The sequence below is a fragment of the Dermacentor andersoni genome, chromosome 6 (assembly GCF_023375885.2).
Source record: "Dermacentor andersoni chromosome 6, qqDerAnde1_hic_scaffold, whole genome shotgun sequence".
Taxonomy (NCBI): Eukaryota; Metazoa; Arthropoda; class Arachnida; order Ixodida; family Ixodidae; genus Dermacentor; species Dermacentor andersoni.
Genome location: NC_092819.1, coordinates 84,016,560 through 84,034,600, shown reverse-complemented (window position 1 = coordinate 84,034,600; position 18,041 = coordinate 84,016,560). Strand labels below are relative to the sequence as shown.

Below are 18,041 nucleotides of genomic sequence, written 5' to 3'. Positions count from 1 at the left end.
GCTGCTCGGGGCGCTCGCGGCAGTGCAGCAGCTCGGCCGCAAGGTCATCCGGGTGTGTCCACTCTTTACCAATCTGTTTTTCTATGGGTTCATGTTTTCAGTGAGATGAGTTGCTGAATCGGCGATCATCATGTTGACGGTACAATAAAGAGATACACTGTATTAGCTTAGAAGGGTAACTTGTTCCTTGAGGACTCTATTTTCGTTAATTTCACGACAGTAGATTGTATATTAGAAGACAAAATTAACTATAAAGTTTTATTTTTTTAAAATTCACGCCGGAGCCCGGCGCCGGTTTGCCAGAATTACATGCTGAGTTAAGGGAAAATGCGACAACCACTCAATCGTAGCAATCGCTACAAAGGAAACCCATACGGGTTCCTCGAAAGAAAAGCCTCGCAGTTGAAGAAAAATTCATCCTGGTCCGGGAAGAAGTACATGTTGCTGGGCTAGTCGGTTCATATGAGTAGGCCATAAATATGATCGCTTGGCGCGAACAAGGAAGCACGGAAGGGAACAAGAGGAGTGCTAACTTTCGACTGTTTATTCTATAATGTATAACATCCAATATACACACGCCAAGTGAATGCACAACATACAGAACAGCTTCAACCGCGCAACACCCTAATTTGCAGCCGGCTATTGAAAAACTTTCTTTCTGCATGCAGAATTAAAATTGATATGTCGCTAATACAAGACGAACCTTGCTCTTTATTATGAAACGCCTCTAAGAATTGACGTGACGTACCCCGTGCTGTCCGCGCCGGTATGTCAGCGTAAGGTAACGAATTTAATGGTATTTAATTTTTCGTATATGAACTGTGTTTGCTGAGTAAAAGCTTCCAAAGCTTGCCGTATGCAATGTTTGAATCTTTCAAAACACAATGTAGTTCATTTTTGCCAGTTAGAAATTACGTATTACCCTTGTGGACGGCGTCTAAATCATCACGTCATGGCGAGCTGGCGCAAGAACTTCAAGGTGACGTCGCCACCAGTATTTAGTTCTTGCGTGTCTTCTGGCTTATGAAACGTCTTCTCGCAAAAAGAGTCGGTTTTCTTTTTGCTACTGTAAAATTTGTAATTGGTAATAGATAGTGAAAATGTAACTAGCTAACACGGCTCAAATTATTTGTTATTTAGTGTCCCTTAGAAGGGATGTAAACGCTGACAAACGAGAACATCGCTGCCAGGAGTCGGTGACAGGTGCCGAGATATGACGTCTACGGGTACGTCGGGCCCCAGCTCAAAGACTTGAATCTAACAAAGGCACGTCTTTGCCCGTTGTTTCTGCCGACCTGGGAGTTGTTCGTAGTTTTTTTTAGACGCTTAAGTGGGAAGCCTGCCATTCCGGGTGTGATCAGCAGTGCCACCCGTCGACAGCCAGTCGTAAGCACATTATTCTTTCCTGAACGTGCCCAGTTGCACATCTTGTATGATGCCAGGGTTAGCGCAGAGTATGAAGTCTATTTCATTCCTAGTCTCGCCGTTCGGGCTCCTCCACGTCCACTTTCGGCTATCCCGCTTGCAGAAGAAGGTATTCATTATCCGCATATTATTCTGTTCCGCAAACTCTACTAATAATTCTCCGCTGCTATTCCTAGTGCCTATGCCATATTCCCCCACTGCCTTGTCTCCAGCCTGCTTCTTGCGTATACCTTGGCATTGAAGTCGCCCATCAGTATAGTGTATTTTATTTTCACTCTACTCATCGCCGATTCCACGTCTTCATAGAAGCTTTCGACTTCCTGGTCATCATGACTGGATGTTGGGGCACAGACCTGTACAACCTTCAGTTTGTACCTCTTATTAAGTTTCACAACAAGACCTGCCACCCTCTCGTTAATGCTATAGAATTCCTGTATGTTACCGGCTATATTCTTATTAATCAGGAATCCGACTACTAGTTTGGCAGGCATTCTCAGATCATGAACAGCAGGTTGCCATTATCCCTTAAGAGAAAAGTGTATAATAGCTGTGTCTTACCAGTACTCACCTAGGGGGCAGAAACCTGGAGGCTTACGAAAAGGGTTCTACTTAAATTGAGGACGACGCAACGAGCTATGGAAAGAAGAATGATGGGTGTAACGTTAAGGGATAAGAAAAGAGCAGATTCGGTGAGGGAACAAACGCGAGTTAATGTCATCTTAGTTGAAATCAAGAAAAGGAAATGGGCATGGGCAGGACATGTAATGAGGAGGGAAGATAACCGATGGTCATTAAGGGTTACGGACTGGATTCCAAGGGAAGGGAAGCGTAGCAGGGGGCGGCAGAAAGTTAGGTGGGCGGATGAGATTAAGATGTTTGCAGGGACGACACGGCCACAATTAGTACATGACCGGGGTTGTTGGAGAAGTATGGGAGAGGCCTTTGCCCTGCAGTGGGCGTAACCAGGATGATTATGATGATGATGATGATGATGAACCTGCCCACATCATTGCCGTTCATCCCGAAAGGCACAATAAAAATATCGCTGATAATATCGCTTACGCTCCCAGCTTAGTGCTCGAGCGAAATCGCAGCGTTGGTCCCAACATGTACGCGCTTAACTGTTTTTTATTACACATGCAAAATTTAATGTCCTACCGATGAGCAGCTCTGTCTTCTTTCGCATTGAGACACTGCTTCAGCTGCATTAAAAAATATTAGAGCAGAACTTACGACGAATATCCAAGTATGCAAGTAAACACACTTTTGACATGAAAATGAATTTATTGTAACCTGAATGAGTGTTTGTTGCCACCACCACCACCACCACCATCATCATCATCATCATCATCGGCAGCGGCGGCGCCATCGGCAGCGGCGGCGCCATCAGCAGCAGCAGCCGTTTTTATGTACACTGCAAAAAGGACGAAGGCATCTCACAGCGATATCCAATTACCCCTGTCTTGCGCTAGCTGATTCCAACTTGTGCCTGCAAATTTCCTTATTCTCGACTGCGCTTCCCTTCCCTTGGCACCCAGTCTGTAACTCTTATGATCCACCGGTTATGTGCCATACGCATTATATGGCCTCCCCAGCTCCATTTTTTTTCTCGTAATGTTAACCAGATTATCGGCTCTCCCCATTTGCTTTCTGATCCACACCGCTTTAGTCCTGCCTCCTAATTCTACGCCTAATATTCTTCGTTTCATCGCTCTTTGCGCGGTCCTTAATTTGTTCTCGAGCTTCATTATTAACCTTGAAGTTTCTTCCAAGTAATTTACTTAAACGTACTCCTGCACGTGGTCTAGAAGCTGATTGGCGATCATAAGTTCTTGTCGTGTTTCTAAACCATTTAACATTGCCTTTGTCTTCTGCATATGTCTTCAGCCCTATTAAACTTTCTCGGTTAAGGTTTCCAATCAATTTTTGTAACTCGTTCCCAGTGCCGCTAAACAGGACAATGTCATCTGCGAGCCAAATGTTGAGATATTCGCCGTGGATCCTTTATCGCCGTCCCATTCAATAGCTTGAATACCTTCAAGTGCGCAGTAAATAGCATTGCAGAGATTTTCTTCGCCTGACCCATTTCTTGATAAGTTATCTACTTTTCTTGCGGCCCGCGGTGCTGCTATAAGTGCGACGCCTCTCAGGACCTCATTAAAGTTCTTTGTCCGCCTGTCTCTCTGTCTTGTGGAAAAACAAGGTAGCTGTGGAAGCTCACCAGCCATAGCTTTCAGGCCAGCCCGCAAGAAAAAGACCCGTTTGTTTGAAAAATGAACGACCCATTGTTTATTAAAAATGAATGCGAAGAATGTGCATAATTTGCGCGAATCGTCGAGAATTGTTGAGATGAAGATGATGAAAAGAAATGACAAATTCGGAGCCCTACGTAAGCATGGTGAAAGGGGCCCAAGTATTCAGGCTGCTTCACGTAACTTGAACCAATTATTTTAAGACAAAGTGGTTAACCGCAGCTGGGTGAAACCAATGACATGGTTTGCCGCCAAGTTGCGCTCCTCAAAATAACGTTTTATATTCCGCTTAATTGGTGAATTAACCGAGATGAATTATTCAAAATTTTGTAATGTTCACTTTAAGGCCAAGTGCGTTTCGTTACGTTGTAGGAGGTTCAAAAATGACCGATCCAATTTTTTGTGGCAACATACCTGGAGCGTGATTTTTTTTTCGGCGTTTAAAGAAAGCCCGCGAAATATAAGAAACCCCCGTGACTGCGCTCCCGCGCTATCCCATTGCAGCCCTCTCAACCGTGCTTCGAGCGAAAGAACCGTGCGCGCTCTACAACGTATCAAAACGCACTTGCCCCTAAAGTGAATAATAAACATATTGCATAATTGATCTTCGTTAGTTAACTAATTAAGCGGAATATAAAAAATACTCTTAGCAGCGCCACATGACGGCAAACCATACGTCATTGGTTTCATTCAGGGGCAGTTACCCACTTTTTTTATGCTTTGTTCAAGTTAGGTGAAACACCTTGTATAGTGTGGCTAAAACAAGAAGCGTGCACATGAGGATTGAAGCACGGAAAGGTAGTTTGATGGCAAGCCAGTTCGGGTACCGCCATGTGCACATTGTCAAGGATGGAAAAACTCTGGATGGCATGGATGTTAATGTCGAGCCTCGATCAAGGTCGCTGTCGCACAGTCGACACCCTGTATCCGTGCGACCGCTTGCGGCCGAGCCAGCGCAGCAGCAACGGCGTCCTCTGGCGTCCGGGGAGGGCGGAACTGCTTCGTCCATTGCCTTGTGCTGTGGGACTGGATTGCTGCAAGGGTGAAGTGAGCGTGCACGTGTGGAGCTTGTGGGTACAACGCCTCAAAACAGCACAGCACTGTGTTATGAGGGAGGCCGAATAATTTTGACCACCTCGGGATGTTTAGCGTGCGCCTAAACGTAAGTACACGAGAGTTCTCGCATACCCACTCCGTCGGAATGCGACCAGCGCGATCGGGAGTCGAACCCGCGACTTCGCGCTCGGGAGCGCGATGCCATAGCCATTGAGGCATCGCGATCGGTGCTAAACAGGTATGTGTCCGAGTCCACGCTGACATAACACAGATGGTACCAGAAGCCCTAAACTCGGCAGCACAATGATATGCTATGGTATATGTTAATAAAGAATGCTGTTTTTTTGTCAGTATTATATTTTATAAATTATAGCTCATACTCTGGTTTCGCTGCCGTTGCATTGTAAACATGTTGCAAGCCTTGGTCAAACCTTGCCTTTTCGATCGTACCCCTCAGCATCACTCTACCTGCTGAAGTGACTTGCTTTGCACATGACGTCGTGCACAACTTAGTGCAGAATAGCGCTAATAGCATCCGTACTGCTTCTCAGCCTAAATCAGTAAGAAAAAAAAGAATCATGAATGGTTTTCATAATGCTCCCGATTTTCAAGCTTAGCAGCAGCGATGGTGTTATTGCGATTCGAAGTAGCATCGGCGCCCAATAATATATTATTGGGTTTTACGCCTTAAATTCAGAAGGGACGCCGTAGTTGGCCGCTCCATTCTGTTTTGAACGCCGAAAGTTATTTTCTTATCGTACGCCCAAAACACAGTAGACGATTTCTTTTGCCATTTACCCGTATCAGTATGCGGTGCCATCGAAGACGGGAATCGAACCTTCCACCTCGTCTTCAGGAGCGGGACGCCATAGCAACTGAGTAACCGCAGCGAGTTGCACTGAGACCCACGAGTAGTAGTTGCGCACGTAGATGTTTGGTGCCTCCGCGAAGTGCCAGATTTTTAAAAGTTTGTGATCACCCTCTGCGCGGACCATAACATCCCCGGCTGCAAGTCAACGCAAGGGCACCATCACATTGTCGTCCTGGCCCACTCTTGAAAATGATATCGAGATTATTCATTTGTACTGTGGAGCTTACACTTTATATTTTTCGTATAGGCTGGGAGCTGTGAACGTGCCCTGTCGATTTTCTTTAAATTTTGTAACTTATTTCTTTTTGGTGCTGGTTCCTAGAAAAAAAATAAACTATATATATATATATATATATATATATATATATATATATATATATATATATATATATATATATATATATATATATATATATATATATATATATATATGACCATAACACAGTGGGTGACCGCTTGAGCTTGCTCATGGAGGCGGCTAATCTCCCGTCTACATAACGAAGGCCGGTGAGCTTAGCTTCGCCCGTGCGTGCTTGAATAGCTTGTTTTCTGCTCTTTTTATTCTATTCTGTAATAAAACTTGCACGGTAGTTCTTTGAAGTAGCTGCCAACATAATTACGAAGCTGTAGCACACGTTTAAGATAATGTAAATCAAAAGCTTCCGGCGAGCTTGGCAATGTAGGGAAAGATTAGAAGGCGATCCACCGGTTAACGACCTTTTATGTTCCATTAGCCTCTGATTGATACACTGCCAAGATTGTAACTGCACGCCAGAGTTAGATGAATGCGCGATATTGTACAGACATAAGAATGAAGATATACGCGTCTTATGGTAGAGGCATGGCATATATATATAATGGTGGAAGTGCGTGCGTGAGTCAGCCTTCGATTGCTTTACATAAAGAAAAGATTAAGTGCCTTAACAGTTATCGCTCACGTAGACCGGCACGCGTACCCGGCTGACACGTGGTGTTACCATTCCTGAGCTTGCGTAGATGAGTTTTGTGTCTTTCTTTTTTCGCCTCAGTGCTCCCTTCAGTTGATAGTCAGCGTTCGTGTTGTCCACTTCTCTACTCTTGTGTGCTGTCTGCATGCCTCATTTATTTTTTGCATAATGAATCCTTACCAACTAGCTCAGCTGTCTGTCGTCCTAAAAATAAAGATCCTTATTCTCTCCAAAGCAGTGTCATTAAAGACAACATATTCTATCAGAACTTTTGATATAACCATCACCTTTTCGTATACCGTTAATGTTTAACGTGCCAGAAGTGCAGCGTTGTGCGTCACGGCTTACCTTGGGCGTCGTATTGAAGTTGAGCCATGAAGGCCAAATGCCTCGTGTAAAGAAACGATCCTCCTGCGGCTCCTTAGCAGTCCTTTCGCGCACTAAACGGCTCAGCAGGGCGGCAACCTTGCTGCGCGAGCGACGAACCGGCGCCCTCGGCTTGGGAGAGATCGGGCTCAGGTCACATCTGCTCGATAAACAGCAACGAATGGGTAAGCATTAACCAAAGGCCGTCGCCTTGAGCTCGGATACTGACTCGAGAGCAACACTGCATGCAGTTGAAGGTGTAAATAACCTCTTTAAAGCTTACATATGTATCTTCCCCTATGTTCACAAATAAATACAATCAATAGTATACACGAAATTAGATTAGAATCCAAACTTTGCGGATCCTCCGTATTTTATACGGAAGTACAACTCTCCGTCTGTCAGTATTACTTGCCGCTTTGATATTATTTGGGGGGCATCGGACCAAAATGGCCTGTTTGCCCGCACAGGCGCACGCACGCTCGCATACACGCACAGGCGAACACAAGCATGGGCATACATTTCCACGCACGCACGCAAGCAAGCCCACAAGTAAATGCAAAGACGTGTAGGAATCGTAAGCACTTCCAAGTTAGCGGCATTGTCAAATTTTATCACAAGCTTCGCCACTGAAAGACTGAACAATGCTCAATACGGCGTCCATAACTTAAACCAGTTAGAGAAGTGCATGCGGGACCATACTTGGAAAGCCTGAATGTCTTGGGCGTCTTGCACGTCCGCTTGGAGGACTTGGTTTTGACGCTGTTGGCCTTGCCCGCACTGCTTATCTCTGCACAGGGCAACGCTGTGGTCTCTAATGAGTCCTGGCTGAAGGAGGCATGACATGACTGGTTCCAAGACGACGTGTCCCATGTGAGCTGTGCAGTATGAAAGTGCGTGGAACCGGTGAAATCCTCTAAACAGGAGTCGAAGAGCTGCCTTGAGGAGCGGTCCTGGTAGTGGGACAGAGACACCCAGTCTGGCTGCTCGGCCTGCGAACGTACGTTGTACGCAAAAGGGAGTTGTAGCACCTCCGTATACATATTACCGCTATCATTTCACTTCATTACTTTAGCCCCAAGGGCCCAGGACCTGGGCATTACATAGGCGAGAGAAACGCAGAAGAGTTTTACCAGAACTAGTATCCACACCAAGAAGGTAGTGAGAAGCTTGAGAGCAAATATATAGCACAGAAATTGAAAATTATCGAATACAGTACATCTTGTAGTAGCACAATATTAAAATCGTGCAGTACAATAATACATAATGACACAATAAAAATACTTGAATACAATAAATACAACGCAGTAATACAAAGAAGCACAAAAACAGGAACGGGATAGCAAAACAAAGAATAAAAAACAATAAAACGATGCCGGGTCGTATCTGTGAACCATGAGAATGTTGGAGACATGTGACGAACTTGAACCAAAGCTTGAATTACTTGCTAAAATGTATGCTGTGTTTTGCTGGTGCGCTCGCCTAAAGGTTTCGGTAGCAACGTAGCCATTTAAAGCTAGGTTTCACGTTTTTGAAGACTAGAAAGAGAATGCAAGAAATGTTCTCTAGAACCTGCATAGTGTTTAGACTGCCTTGCCAGATGTCACTATCAGCGTAAGTATAGCAGGCTACGTCAATATATTCCTGCGCACCGACAGCACGTACGTGATCATATGAAAGTAGTTTTTGCCAACTGGAGTAAAATTCGGAACCAGACCTCGATGCTGAAGTGAAGGTCGGACTTATCAAATATTCCTGAAGCGATAATTGCGTCAGTTGCCCATCTGTATCGCTGTGAGAAAAAAACACCGTTTCTTTCCAGATAGTGGCCTGTGAGAGATGGATTGCTGGGTTGTTCCGTTTGTGTGTCTCTTCCTTTTTTTTTTTTTGTTTCAGGTGGCAATTGTGACGGAACTGGGGTGTTACGGGGCCCTGATGCGGACGCGGAGAGGGAAGCTGACGGCGGGCGACGATGGCGTCTGTGATCGCTTCCCGCTGGGGCTGCAGCGATTCAGGAATTCCAAGTAACTGCTGAATCTCCTCTAGAACAATGTCAGCAATCGAGGCTATTCCAGGCTGCATCGGAGAAAACACCTTGCGCAGTCTTTCGCTTACAACGGTTCTGATAGTCTTCCAGAGTACGTCGGAGCCTAGTACTTGCATTTCGCTTTTTGGCGAGAGAATTTGGTGGTTATATTGCTGAGGGCGCATTTCCAACGTCTCCTCGATGCCCGTGGCTTCCGAGATGGCCTTGAGTAGGTAGTGAATCAATCGGGCGAAGAGCTCGTGCTGTACACCGCGCATAAGGAAGCGAACATTCTTGCCTTCAAACTTGTTAAACTTGTTCGGGTCGGCGTGGTATAAGAGGTGGATCATCTCTGCACTGTAATGTTTTCGGCAATCTTTCCATTCGGGAGCTTCACTCCAGCTTCTAGCAGAGCTCCTGAACTTTCCTTGCGCACGATGCTCGCAAATGTATGCAGAAAGCTGTTCCTAAACAGTTCCCACCTAGTTAAGGTCAACCGTCGGTTCTCGAACCAGGTCCTCGCGGCGTCTCCCAAAGCGAAGTATAAACAGCATAATTTGTCCTGAGAGTTCCAGGTGTTGAACTTCGCGACCCTTCCGTACGTCTCCAGCCATCTTTCCGGGTCTTCAGCCGATGATCCGTGAAAGGTCGATGGCTCCCTGGGTTGTTACACGGCGATCGGAGACGAGACTGCTGTCATTTCAGCTGTTGACAAGGGCTTGATCCTCCTGGATGTTTCGGATAGAAGTAGTCTATGCTCCGGGGGTTATTTTTGCAGCCTCTGCGACTAGCACGACGGTCCGTGACGACGTTGACGATGTCCTCACGGCTTGGGCTTGCAGGGGGTTTCCGGCACACTACGAAGCACTTCCACCAGATGTCACATTGTAGTGACGGTGAAGAGCACAGTAACCAGAACTGAATCACGAAACTAACTTCATTTGGTGAAACTGTGCCCTGAAAGACAGGTTACATCCAAAGCACAACGATAGCGGTGAGAACCGTCGGCGATTCTACAACATCTGATCAGCGGGTCAAGCGCGTCGGCCTTTATACATGACTCGACGGAAGTTCCAGTGTAATCGTTGGTTCCCGCATGCCTTCCATAAAGTACTGCGCAATTCGCGTCATGCCTACAGTCAGATTACACAAGGTTCGGTGACGACGAAGAACGTATAGAGCCAGTGATAACATTCTAGAAACTTCCGATCCACAAAGGTGCGTCTTGCACTGAGCGATAACATTGGAACATAGACTTGTGAAAGAACATTCACCGAAAATAGAAACAATTTAAACGCGTGTCAATATAATCGCGAAAATGAAGAAACGTTTTCAGGATGGGCGATAGCTTTTGATCACGCGGGTATGCAAACCGAAGTGGGCGCGGTAGAAAAGAGGTGTTGCTTCTGACGTGCTACTTGAGGCCTGAAGAACAGTGCACGCACAATTTCGAGTCTGCACTATCGAGTTTCTGTACAAAATAAATTGATGCTGTTCGCCAGTAATCAGTCTTACATCATGCGAACCACCATATGCTAGTTTTAGTTCTAAGTATTATTTGCCTCTCCGGAGTTGAACCGGGACTGAACCGTTTTTAATAAACTGGGACAAAAAAAAGAGCTCCGTTTCGGCAAATCAGCTTAATATTACCAATGTGGTGCATTTAATACACACGGATCTGAATTCAATTCACGCTTATTCTCCCAGGATATATCCTGGGAAGGAGCAAGGTCTACAAGTTCAATAAACTTAACCAGGCTCACCCGCCGCGGTAGCTTAGTGGATATGGCATTGCGCTCCTGAGCTCGAGGATGTGGACCTGGCCATGGTGGTCGCGTTTGAATGGGAGATGAATGTAAAAACGCTGGTGTACTTAAATTTAGGCTGACCTTGAAGAACCATAGGTGGTCAGAATTGCGGCACTCCGATTGAGGCACACCCCCACTACGACGTGCCTCAACCGAATTGTGCTTTGGCACGTAAAATCCCAGAATGCAATTTGTAACTATGTGCGTAGACCCCCAATACAAAGCAGTGGCGTACAATAAGACGTGAACGCACGCATTTAAAGTGCACTGCGCTTTTAAATCATTAAGTAACTAGCAAATTATGCATTAATTATACCAATAAATAATGTGCATAGCTGTCTCACAGGACACGGGGCACACATAAATAGAAAAGCAATAATCCTTTCTCGAGATGAGCGTAAGCTAGGGTGGTTGCTTGGGCTAGTTGGCAATTCACGATAAAAAATGACGCGTACAACGCGAAGGACAAGGATTGCTAGAGACGACATACACTGCACTGTGTCGGTCGTCTCTCGCAGTTCTTGTCCTTCGCGCTGCGCATCATTTTTTATCATGAGCGTAAGCCTTTGTGCGCAGCGCTCACCTTCATGCGCTGCACGTAGAGCCATAGCTCCTCCTTGTGGGCGTCGTCCAGCTCGACGCCCCTCTCGGCAGCCAGTTTTCCCACGCGCTCGAAGGAAAATTCCAGGAGCTCTTCCATCTGGACGCCTTCATCTGGAACAGTGCATAATGCGCGCTTTGACACCACAGCCCCTAGCAAAGGCGCGCCCTTTGGCGTAAATAACCGCCGAAAAGCTTGAAGGCCAGCGTGATTTCCGCTCTTTGAACCCTACACGCAAACTCGCGCTTATACAATACTATTTTGCCTGATGGCTTACCGTGACACTATCAATTCATCTATTTTTTTTTAAAATCGCGAACAGACTACAGGCGAAAGATTCGATAACACCCGGCGTAGTGTTTTTGTTAACAAGTGCTTCCAGGGTGTAAGACGCACGGAAGGAAATATAGCAGAGACGGCCGACAAGCTTACGTATTTCGTTGAACCGAGCGCGTCGCAGGCTTCACAATGGGTAGACATAGGATAAACCAAGTAAAAATGTAAGAATGATGCCGTACCCCACAGAATCTGCAGTATCTTCTCGTCTAAGCTGAAGCATGGAAGCGAAGCGAGGCTGACGTCGGCCATTGCTCGAAGGAAGGAGAGTGCTTAACGCCGAGATGCTTTTTGCCGTGGCCACGAGATGAAGTGATAGCTGGCCGCCTGCGGATTATTCTGGATTCGTATGTCCCGTTGCTGATTCAAGGCATTTAGGCGCTTCGATCGTATAACCTTCGGGCGGAAACGGTTGCGCCGCGTTCCAAAACGTGGTCATTATTTTTTTTTATGACATTAGCCCTTCCATGCCTAATATCCCATATATGTTGGAGTTGTTATATATGTTTTCCTCATAGTTCGATAAGCCAAAAACATTTGCCAAAGTAATATTACCAAAAAGTAAAAAAATAAAGAAAGACGAGCGTGTTGCTGTTCTGTAAAAGCGATAATGGCGAGCAAATCTCGCACGAGAGAAACTGCAGCCCTGTCTCTTTTTTTTTTCCCTTACCGACGTAAATGTCCTGTACCTGTAAAGCCAGAAACAGTGTCTGTTGTACTTGAAATGAAATAACGAAAAGTTAGTATCTTTGGCCGAAATAACAGAAAGATGAACGAAAGTAAAAGAACTGGTCGTAGAATAAATGGGCCGGATAGGAATATTTAGGACACCATGAAAGCAGGGTGGCTCAAGTTACAGTATAGACCAGAAATATATGTCTAGCATCAGTTATGAAACATTTATTCTTGATGTGTGTGACATACTTTGGCTTTTCGTACAGACTACCGAACTTTTGAAATCGCAATTTCAATGACGAAGAAAGCGTGGTAGCGGTTTAGGATCCAAAGCCAGTAACTTTGGCTTTCGAAGCAACCGCTTGAACTGTAAGATGGGTGCTGAGCGTTACGCCGTTATTTTTCGTTTTTAAGATAATATATGTACCGCTCTCATTTGCGTGCGGTATGTAAGTCTAAGCGTTTTTATGCCACTTCTACTTTTTTTTATCGTATTTTCCCTCTTCAACTTTCCGGAGAAGAAGAAAGACATACGAGTACAGTTCGTGCTGCAATTTTCTATTTCACTGAGCGCAATTTTTCATTCACTTGGCTCGAGCAGTTAATTACTCCCCCCCCCCCCCCCCCCCCCCCCACTGTATGATCTTGTTCCCAAACTTTATCTTCTAGTTCTTCGTTTCATTATATGCGCGTTTCTTACAACCACGCAAGGCACATCACCATCACGATTATCGAAATGACGGCAGTGTCGCGTATCTTCACGTGTACGTCAGCGTATTTCGCATGCCAGAAATTAGGAGAGAATACATGTGAATACAAAGCGAAAAGCAGCAATAAAAAAAAAAACGTAACCTAACTACATTCTCCTATATGAATGACCGAAAGGAGCGAAGCGGCTGTGTAAACAGGACAGCGTAATTCAGTGTATCCCAGTGTTCAAAAAAATGAAAGCAATAATACGGTGATTACCACGCTGGTGGAAAACTCTTTATTAGATACCACTGGTGGTTGGACTAAAAAAAAAAAGGCACGCATGATAAGAATGAATACTAAAGAAACGAACGCCAAAGAGTAAAGAAAAACAAGGTATTTACGCCTATTCCTAATTTTATACTCAATGCAGCACTCGTCAAATCAGGCTTTACGGGGTTCAAGCTGCGGACATGCCACTGAAACGGAGTGGCATTGTATCTTTTTGCTGAGCTTCTGCGCAACAACAAGTTCCTTATATGAGCAATCCTATATGAGCATTGAGTCTGCTGCAATAAACGGGAGAACTGGTAACAGTTTTCGTGTGTTTTATTGAGGTAAGCACGCTTTACATTGTCATGTAAAAGTGACAATACAAATGTACATAACGATGGTCTGACAATTAAACGCACTCATGCGTGGCTTGCGGAATCGAAAATGCACGCTGCACGCTGGCACAATCCGTCGGTTTTTCTTAGACTCGTCAGCAAGGGGTATTAAAAATACCGGACTGACTGGCGTGCATAAAAATAAACACAGATATGCACATTTGCGCAGAGTATTTCAGAGTGATGCTACCAGACGTGGGTGCTGTTCTTTAGGCACTGGGTTATTAGCTGCAGGCGTAGGTCATACCTTCAAATATCGAGTGCTAGGCAAAATGAACTGTCTTAATTGTTTTTTTTTTTTTTTGCCATTAGCTCAACTCAGTAGCGAAACGTTCTGAACACCGATCGTCTTCGGAAAGGTACACTTTGATGTGACCAGAGTACCTAATATAGACACGAGTAATATGTAGTTGATACATCGTGTTACAGGTTTGCAAAGCTTGAGCTTGGAAGCGAAGTGCACGTAAGTGATTTTTTTTTTTTGCCTTTTAAGCACGGTAACGTCTACGGCGAATGTGAGCGAGGATTCTGTACACGGTAGGATTTTCGCCTGAAGGAGCGTCTGAAGAAATCTGGAAAACGTTCTGGCAGTGGCCGATGTTGAACACTCCGGGCTCGGCAGGTAGGCTGAAACAAAAGAAAACAATGCAATTTATTTAACACAAGAACAAAGAATGACACTGAAAGAAGATGACATCGAGATACGTATTTGGTGCACTTCACGATAGAAAAGAGTATCCGCATTGCCGACATTGAAATGAACATGAAATATTATTGAATGGGACATATGGGCTTGTGGTAGAAATGTTCTTACAATGCCGTTAAAGAAGCGCCGTGAAAAAAAGAAGCTCAAGCACTGAAAAGCAAATTCAGAAAGCGGCGTTGTCCTGTCGCATGCCGGAACCGAACCCTAGCTGCCTCGGCGCAAAGTATTTGGTTGGTTCCTTTTGCAAGTGTTCCTTGAAAGAAAGCTGGCGCGCCCGGACTTCGGTCACCGCGAAATGAGGGGCCTGCCTCTATCAGATGGCAATCGACGTTACAATCTCTCGGCGCTATGCGTCGAATGCACGGAAGCCATAATCGAGGTGCACAACTCTGACCGCTCGGTTGCCATACGCTCGTTTCAACACTGCAAAATGCAAATTGATTGCGATACGTGAAGACAGGGCATTGTGGGCGTCGCTTCTGAAAACTACCTTGGGAGGTTTTAGCTCAGGGTCAACTTCGATGTCACCTATTAAAATGCATGTGAAAAGCAAAAATGCGTTTATGAGACAACCGTTGGACCGATATGGACGAAATTTGTTGCCTTTGAGAAAGGAACTTCCATTCTAGTGACTATAGTGATGAAATTTCGGTTTGGGACTATGCAACTTCTCTAAAAGAAGCTTCAAAATATTCATAAGCTTGAAAGAAACTGAAGCAAATTGAAGCCCGAAGTTTGCATATTCATAACTCTGCAACAAAAACATAACGCAGTTCTGTAAGTTACATCCATTAGGCTATCTAAAGCTATCAAATCTGATGCATGAATTTACAAGTTGCGTGAAATTGTTACAATATTTGCGAAAATTCTGCAAAAGTTCTACTCACAAATTAGCGGTACATTTCAAAGCGGTCTAGATTGATACATTTTGTCCTCTTTAAATTTGTTATGAGGTGCAGTTTATCGAATTGTCTTGTTTCCTTGCTAATTTGGAAGTGTAAACATTATAGTTCAGTTCTCTGAAATCATATACAATATTCAAGAATTATAAGAATTGACGGCCTAAATAAAAAAAAGTACTTTCTACGGTCAATATAGCTGACCTTTTCTCTTAAGTGCAACAAATCTAATCAAAATAAAAGCAGTGGTAGCAAAGAAAAAAAGGATTCCGTTCCCCTGTATTTACATGTCATTGAAGCAGGACTCAGCTGCGTACGAAGCTCTCACTCGTACTCTCTATTTCCGCTTGCCATGGTACTGGGGAATCTCGTGTTTTGCGCGAGATGATGCTACTGTCTACTGTCACTACGCTCTTTTACAGCGAAGCTGTCTATGCGGACCCTGTGCTGTCGTTGTCGGAGTTCGCTAAAACTGTCACCATCAGCAATGGCTCGATAGTCATCTTCTTCCATAAATGGCTGCGTTGCCACTCGTCATTCCAGCGTAGAATTTCACTTCTGTCGTCGTAATAGGGAGGCCGCGTTTACCAGGGTATGAGTCATTGCTTAAGGGGACATGAGCCATTCGCTGTCTTACGTGACGGACAGATTTAATTTTGAAGCACAGGGCTGTGATTGTGAAATGTATACGCCGTCATCTGCCGCCAACTCAAGAGCAAGCAATGCAAGATTCAACGTGTCTAGACAAAGCACTGCAAGCGAAGGAGGTACACCGAGCAGTGCAGACACAAGAGTGCAGACACAAGAGACAACTCAAGATCAAGCGGTAGAAGAGACAGTACAAGACCAAGCAAATACAACATTACACACAAAATGAATAACAAAAACAATCAGATGGTTTTCATTTCACGCCAAACCTTGCACTCATTATGGTTGTAATGTGGGCTTGTTGGTAACGAATCTTGAATAGGTGTAGGGTGGCGCGATTAAAAGACAGGACAAAAGAAGGCACACAGTGACTGGGTGTGTCCCGGTGTCTTCTTTTGGCCTGTCTTTTATTCGCGCCACCGTACACCTGTTCAACTTGCTCTCATTACTGGCGCGCAATAAAAGGGGCGGAGCAACTTGCACGCCAAAAAAAAAAAAAACGGAGCGACAAAATACAAAGAAACCTCACGCGCAAAAAAAAAAAGAACGAGAACACAGCACTCCTAAAGCATGCTCAGCACGCTAAGCACGCAAAAGCGAAAATGAGGTGAAAGAATTGTCAAACAAACGATTTACGATATAGACTGCTTGCGAAGTTTGACTCGCATGGTGTAACACTCATTGGACTAACACAGCTTCGCTGTTCGGCCATCTTCATGGTCTGGAAGAGGCGGCGATTTTTTTTTTTTTTTCACTATCTAGGGGTGGGGGGGGGCTGCTTTCATGAATTCCACTCATCGTCGTACATTTACCGGAGCTATAGGCACAGCAACTACTTTAAACGCAGAATCGGCGGCTTTCTTTTAACGACAATGCTCATGTTGAAAATTTACATCTGCATCGAGTTAAATGGACAGGTTGAATTAATGACCGCGCAAGCATACAATGAAAACATACTTGTCTTAGGAACTCTGCCAAAGCGCTGTTAGCATGCTTTGCCGAAGTGCACGCAAAACAGCGCGACTAGGCAATAGAAATTAAAAGAAATCACGAATGCTATAAATACTTTTGCTTGATTGTCCTTTTTTAGTTTTAACTGTGTAGTTTTTATGTACTTTAGCCACACCGATGCGTTATGCTCACGATTCGTGAGCTCACCTAGTTTTCATAGGTCTTTGAGGTGCGAACGGACAATTCGACAGCTCTAAAAAATAAATTTGCACTTACTGTCCACAGATCGCCTGTCACGTACGTGGACGACAGCTCCAGTTCTTCCTCCTCTCGTCCACCATTGCGCTTGAACATGTCGATAACCTTGTTCTTGAGCGTTGACGGGGATTTCGAGGGATCCCTGGCAAGCTGAGAAGCGCATTTCGTTTGTTGCGCGGGGAGCGACCTACGACTTGGTCGAGGTGGCGTCGGAGCGGGTAGCTCACACAAACTGGGCGTTTCGCTCGAGGTCGGCGCTGAAGCGCGCGTCGACTGATCCGCTGTTGCGCTGACGTCGTTGTAAATTGCCCACAGGCCGATGTCCACAGAGCTCGATCTTGAACTTTTCGAGTCGCGATCTTGGAACAGCCGGCGGTTAGTCTTTTGCCGGCAGGTGGTCGCCATTATAGTGCACTCTGCAAGAGGATTCGTCGTAAGCGTTTACTCACAACAGCGTTTACTTCGCATACTGGCACGGAAAACCAGTGCTATGTAAGTTAACTGCGCATGCGCGGGACGATAAGGTAGTGGATAAGAAGAACTTTGCTTGCGTTGGACCGATAAGACTCGTATCTTCGGCTAAACGCAAGATGCCTTTTCTGAGTTATCTTATTTTAGAGACCAACATTTGCCACCTTCTAGTGTATGTTCGAAAACATGCTTGCACGAGATCCCTTGGAGCCGGAAGACTGACACCGAAGGAGAGCAAGCACAAAAGGCTTGCAGCGGTGAATCGTAACGTCAGAGGACAACGAATGTACTCAATGCACAGACCATCACAGTACCAAAAGGATTGAGCAGATCTGCGCAAATTGCAACAGGTACACTTGACAAAAGCGAACAGCTGTTATATTGCAG

At 45.1% G+C, this 18,041-nt stretch overlaps 1 protein-coding gene and 1 long non-coding RNA gene across 2 annotated transcripts; both read right to left on the bottom strand.

Annotated features, from left to right (window-relative positions):
* Positions 1–3,686: 3,686 nt before the first annotated feature.
* LOC126522476 (uncharacterized) lies at positions 3,687–12,049 on the bottom strand. The gene is made up of 5 exons (XM_050171226.3): positions 11,871–12,049; positions 11,335–11,465; positions 7,620–7,909; positions 6,900–7,077; positions 3,687–4,711 (listed from the first exon to the last, which is right to left on the bottom strand). The coding sequence occupies exons 1-5, from the start codon at positions 11,938–11,940 to the stop codon at positions 4,571–4,573; spliced, it is 810 nt and encodes a 269-aa protein (XP_050027183.2). The 5' UTR covers positions 11,941–12,049; the 3' UTR covers positions 3,687–4,570.
* Positions 12,050–13,648: 1,599 nt separating this feature from the next.
* Positions 13,649–17,755, bottom strand: LOC126522477 (uncharacterized). Its single transcript, XR_011894941.1, has 2 exons — positions 17,202–17,755; positions 13,649–14,348 (listed from the first exon to the last, which is right to left on the bottom strand). It is a non-coding gene; the product is annotated as an uncharacterized lncRNA (long non-coding RNA).
* Positions 17,756–18,041: the final 286 nt, after the last annotated feature.

Coding starts and splice junctions, on each gene's coding strand:
- LOC126522476 (XM_050171226.3), bottom strand. CDS start 11,940: ATGGCCGACGTCAGCCTCGCTTCGCTTCCATGCTTCAGCTTAGACGAG. Junction 7,910..11,334: donor TCTACGTGCAGCGCATGAAG/GTGAGCGCTGCG, acceptor GTACGTTCGCAG/GCCGAGCAGCCAGACTGGGT. Junction 4,712..6,899: donor ACTTCAATACGACGCCCAAG/GTAAGCCGTGAC, acceptor TCACCCTTGCAG/CAATCCAGTCCCACAGCACA.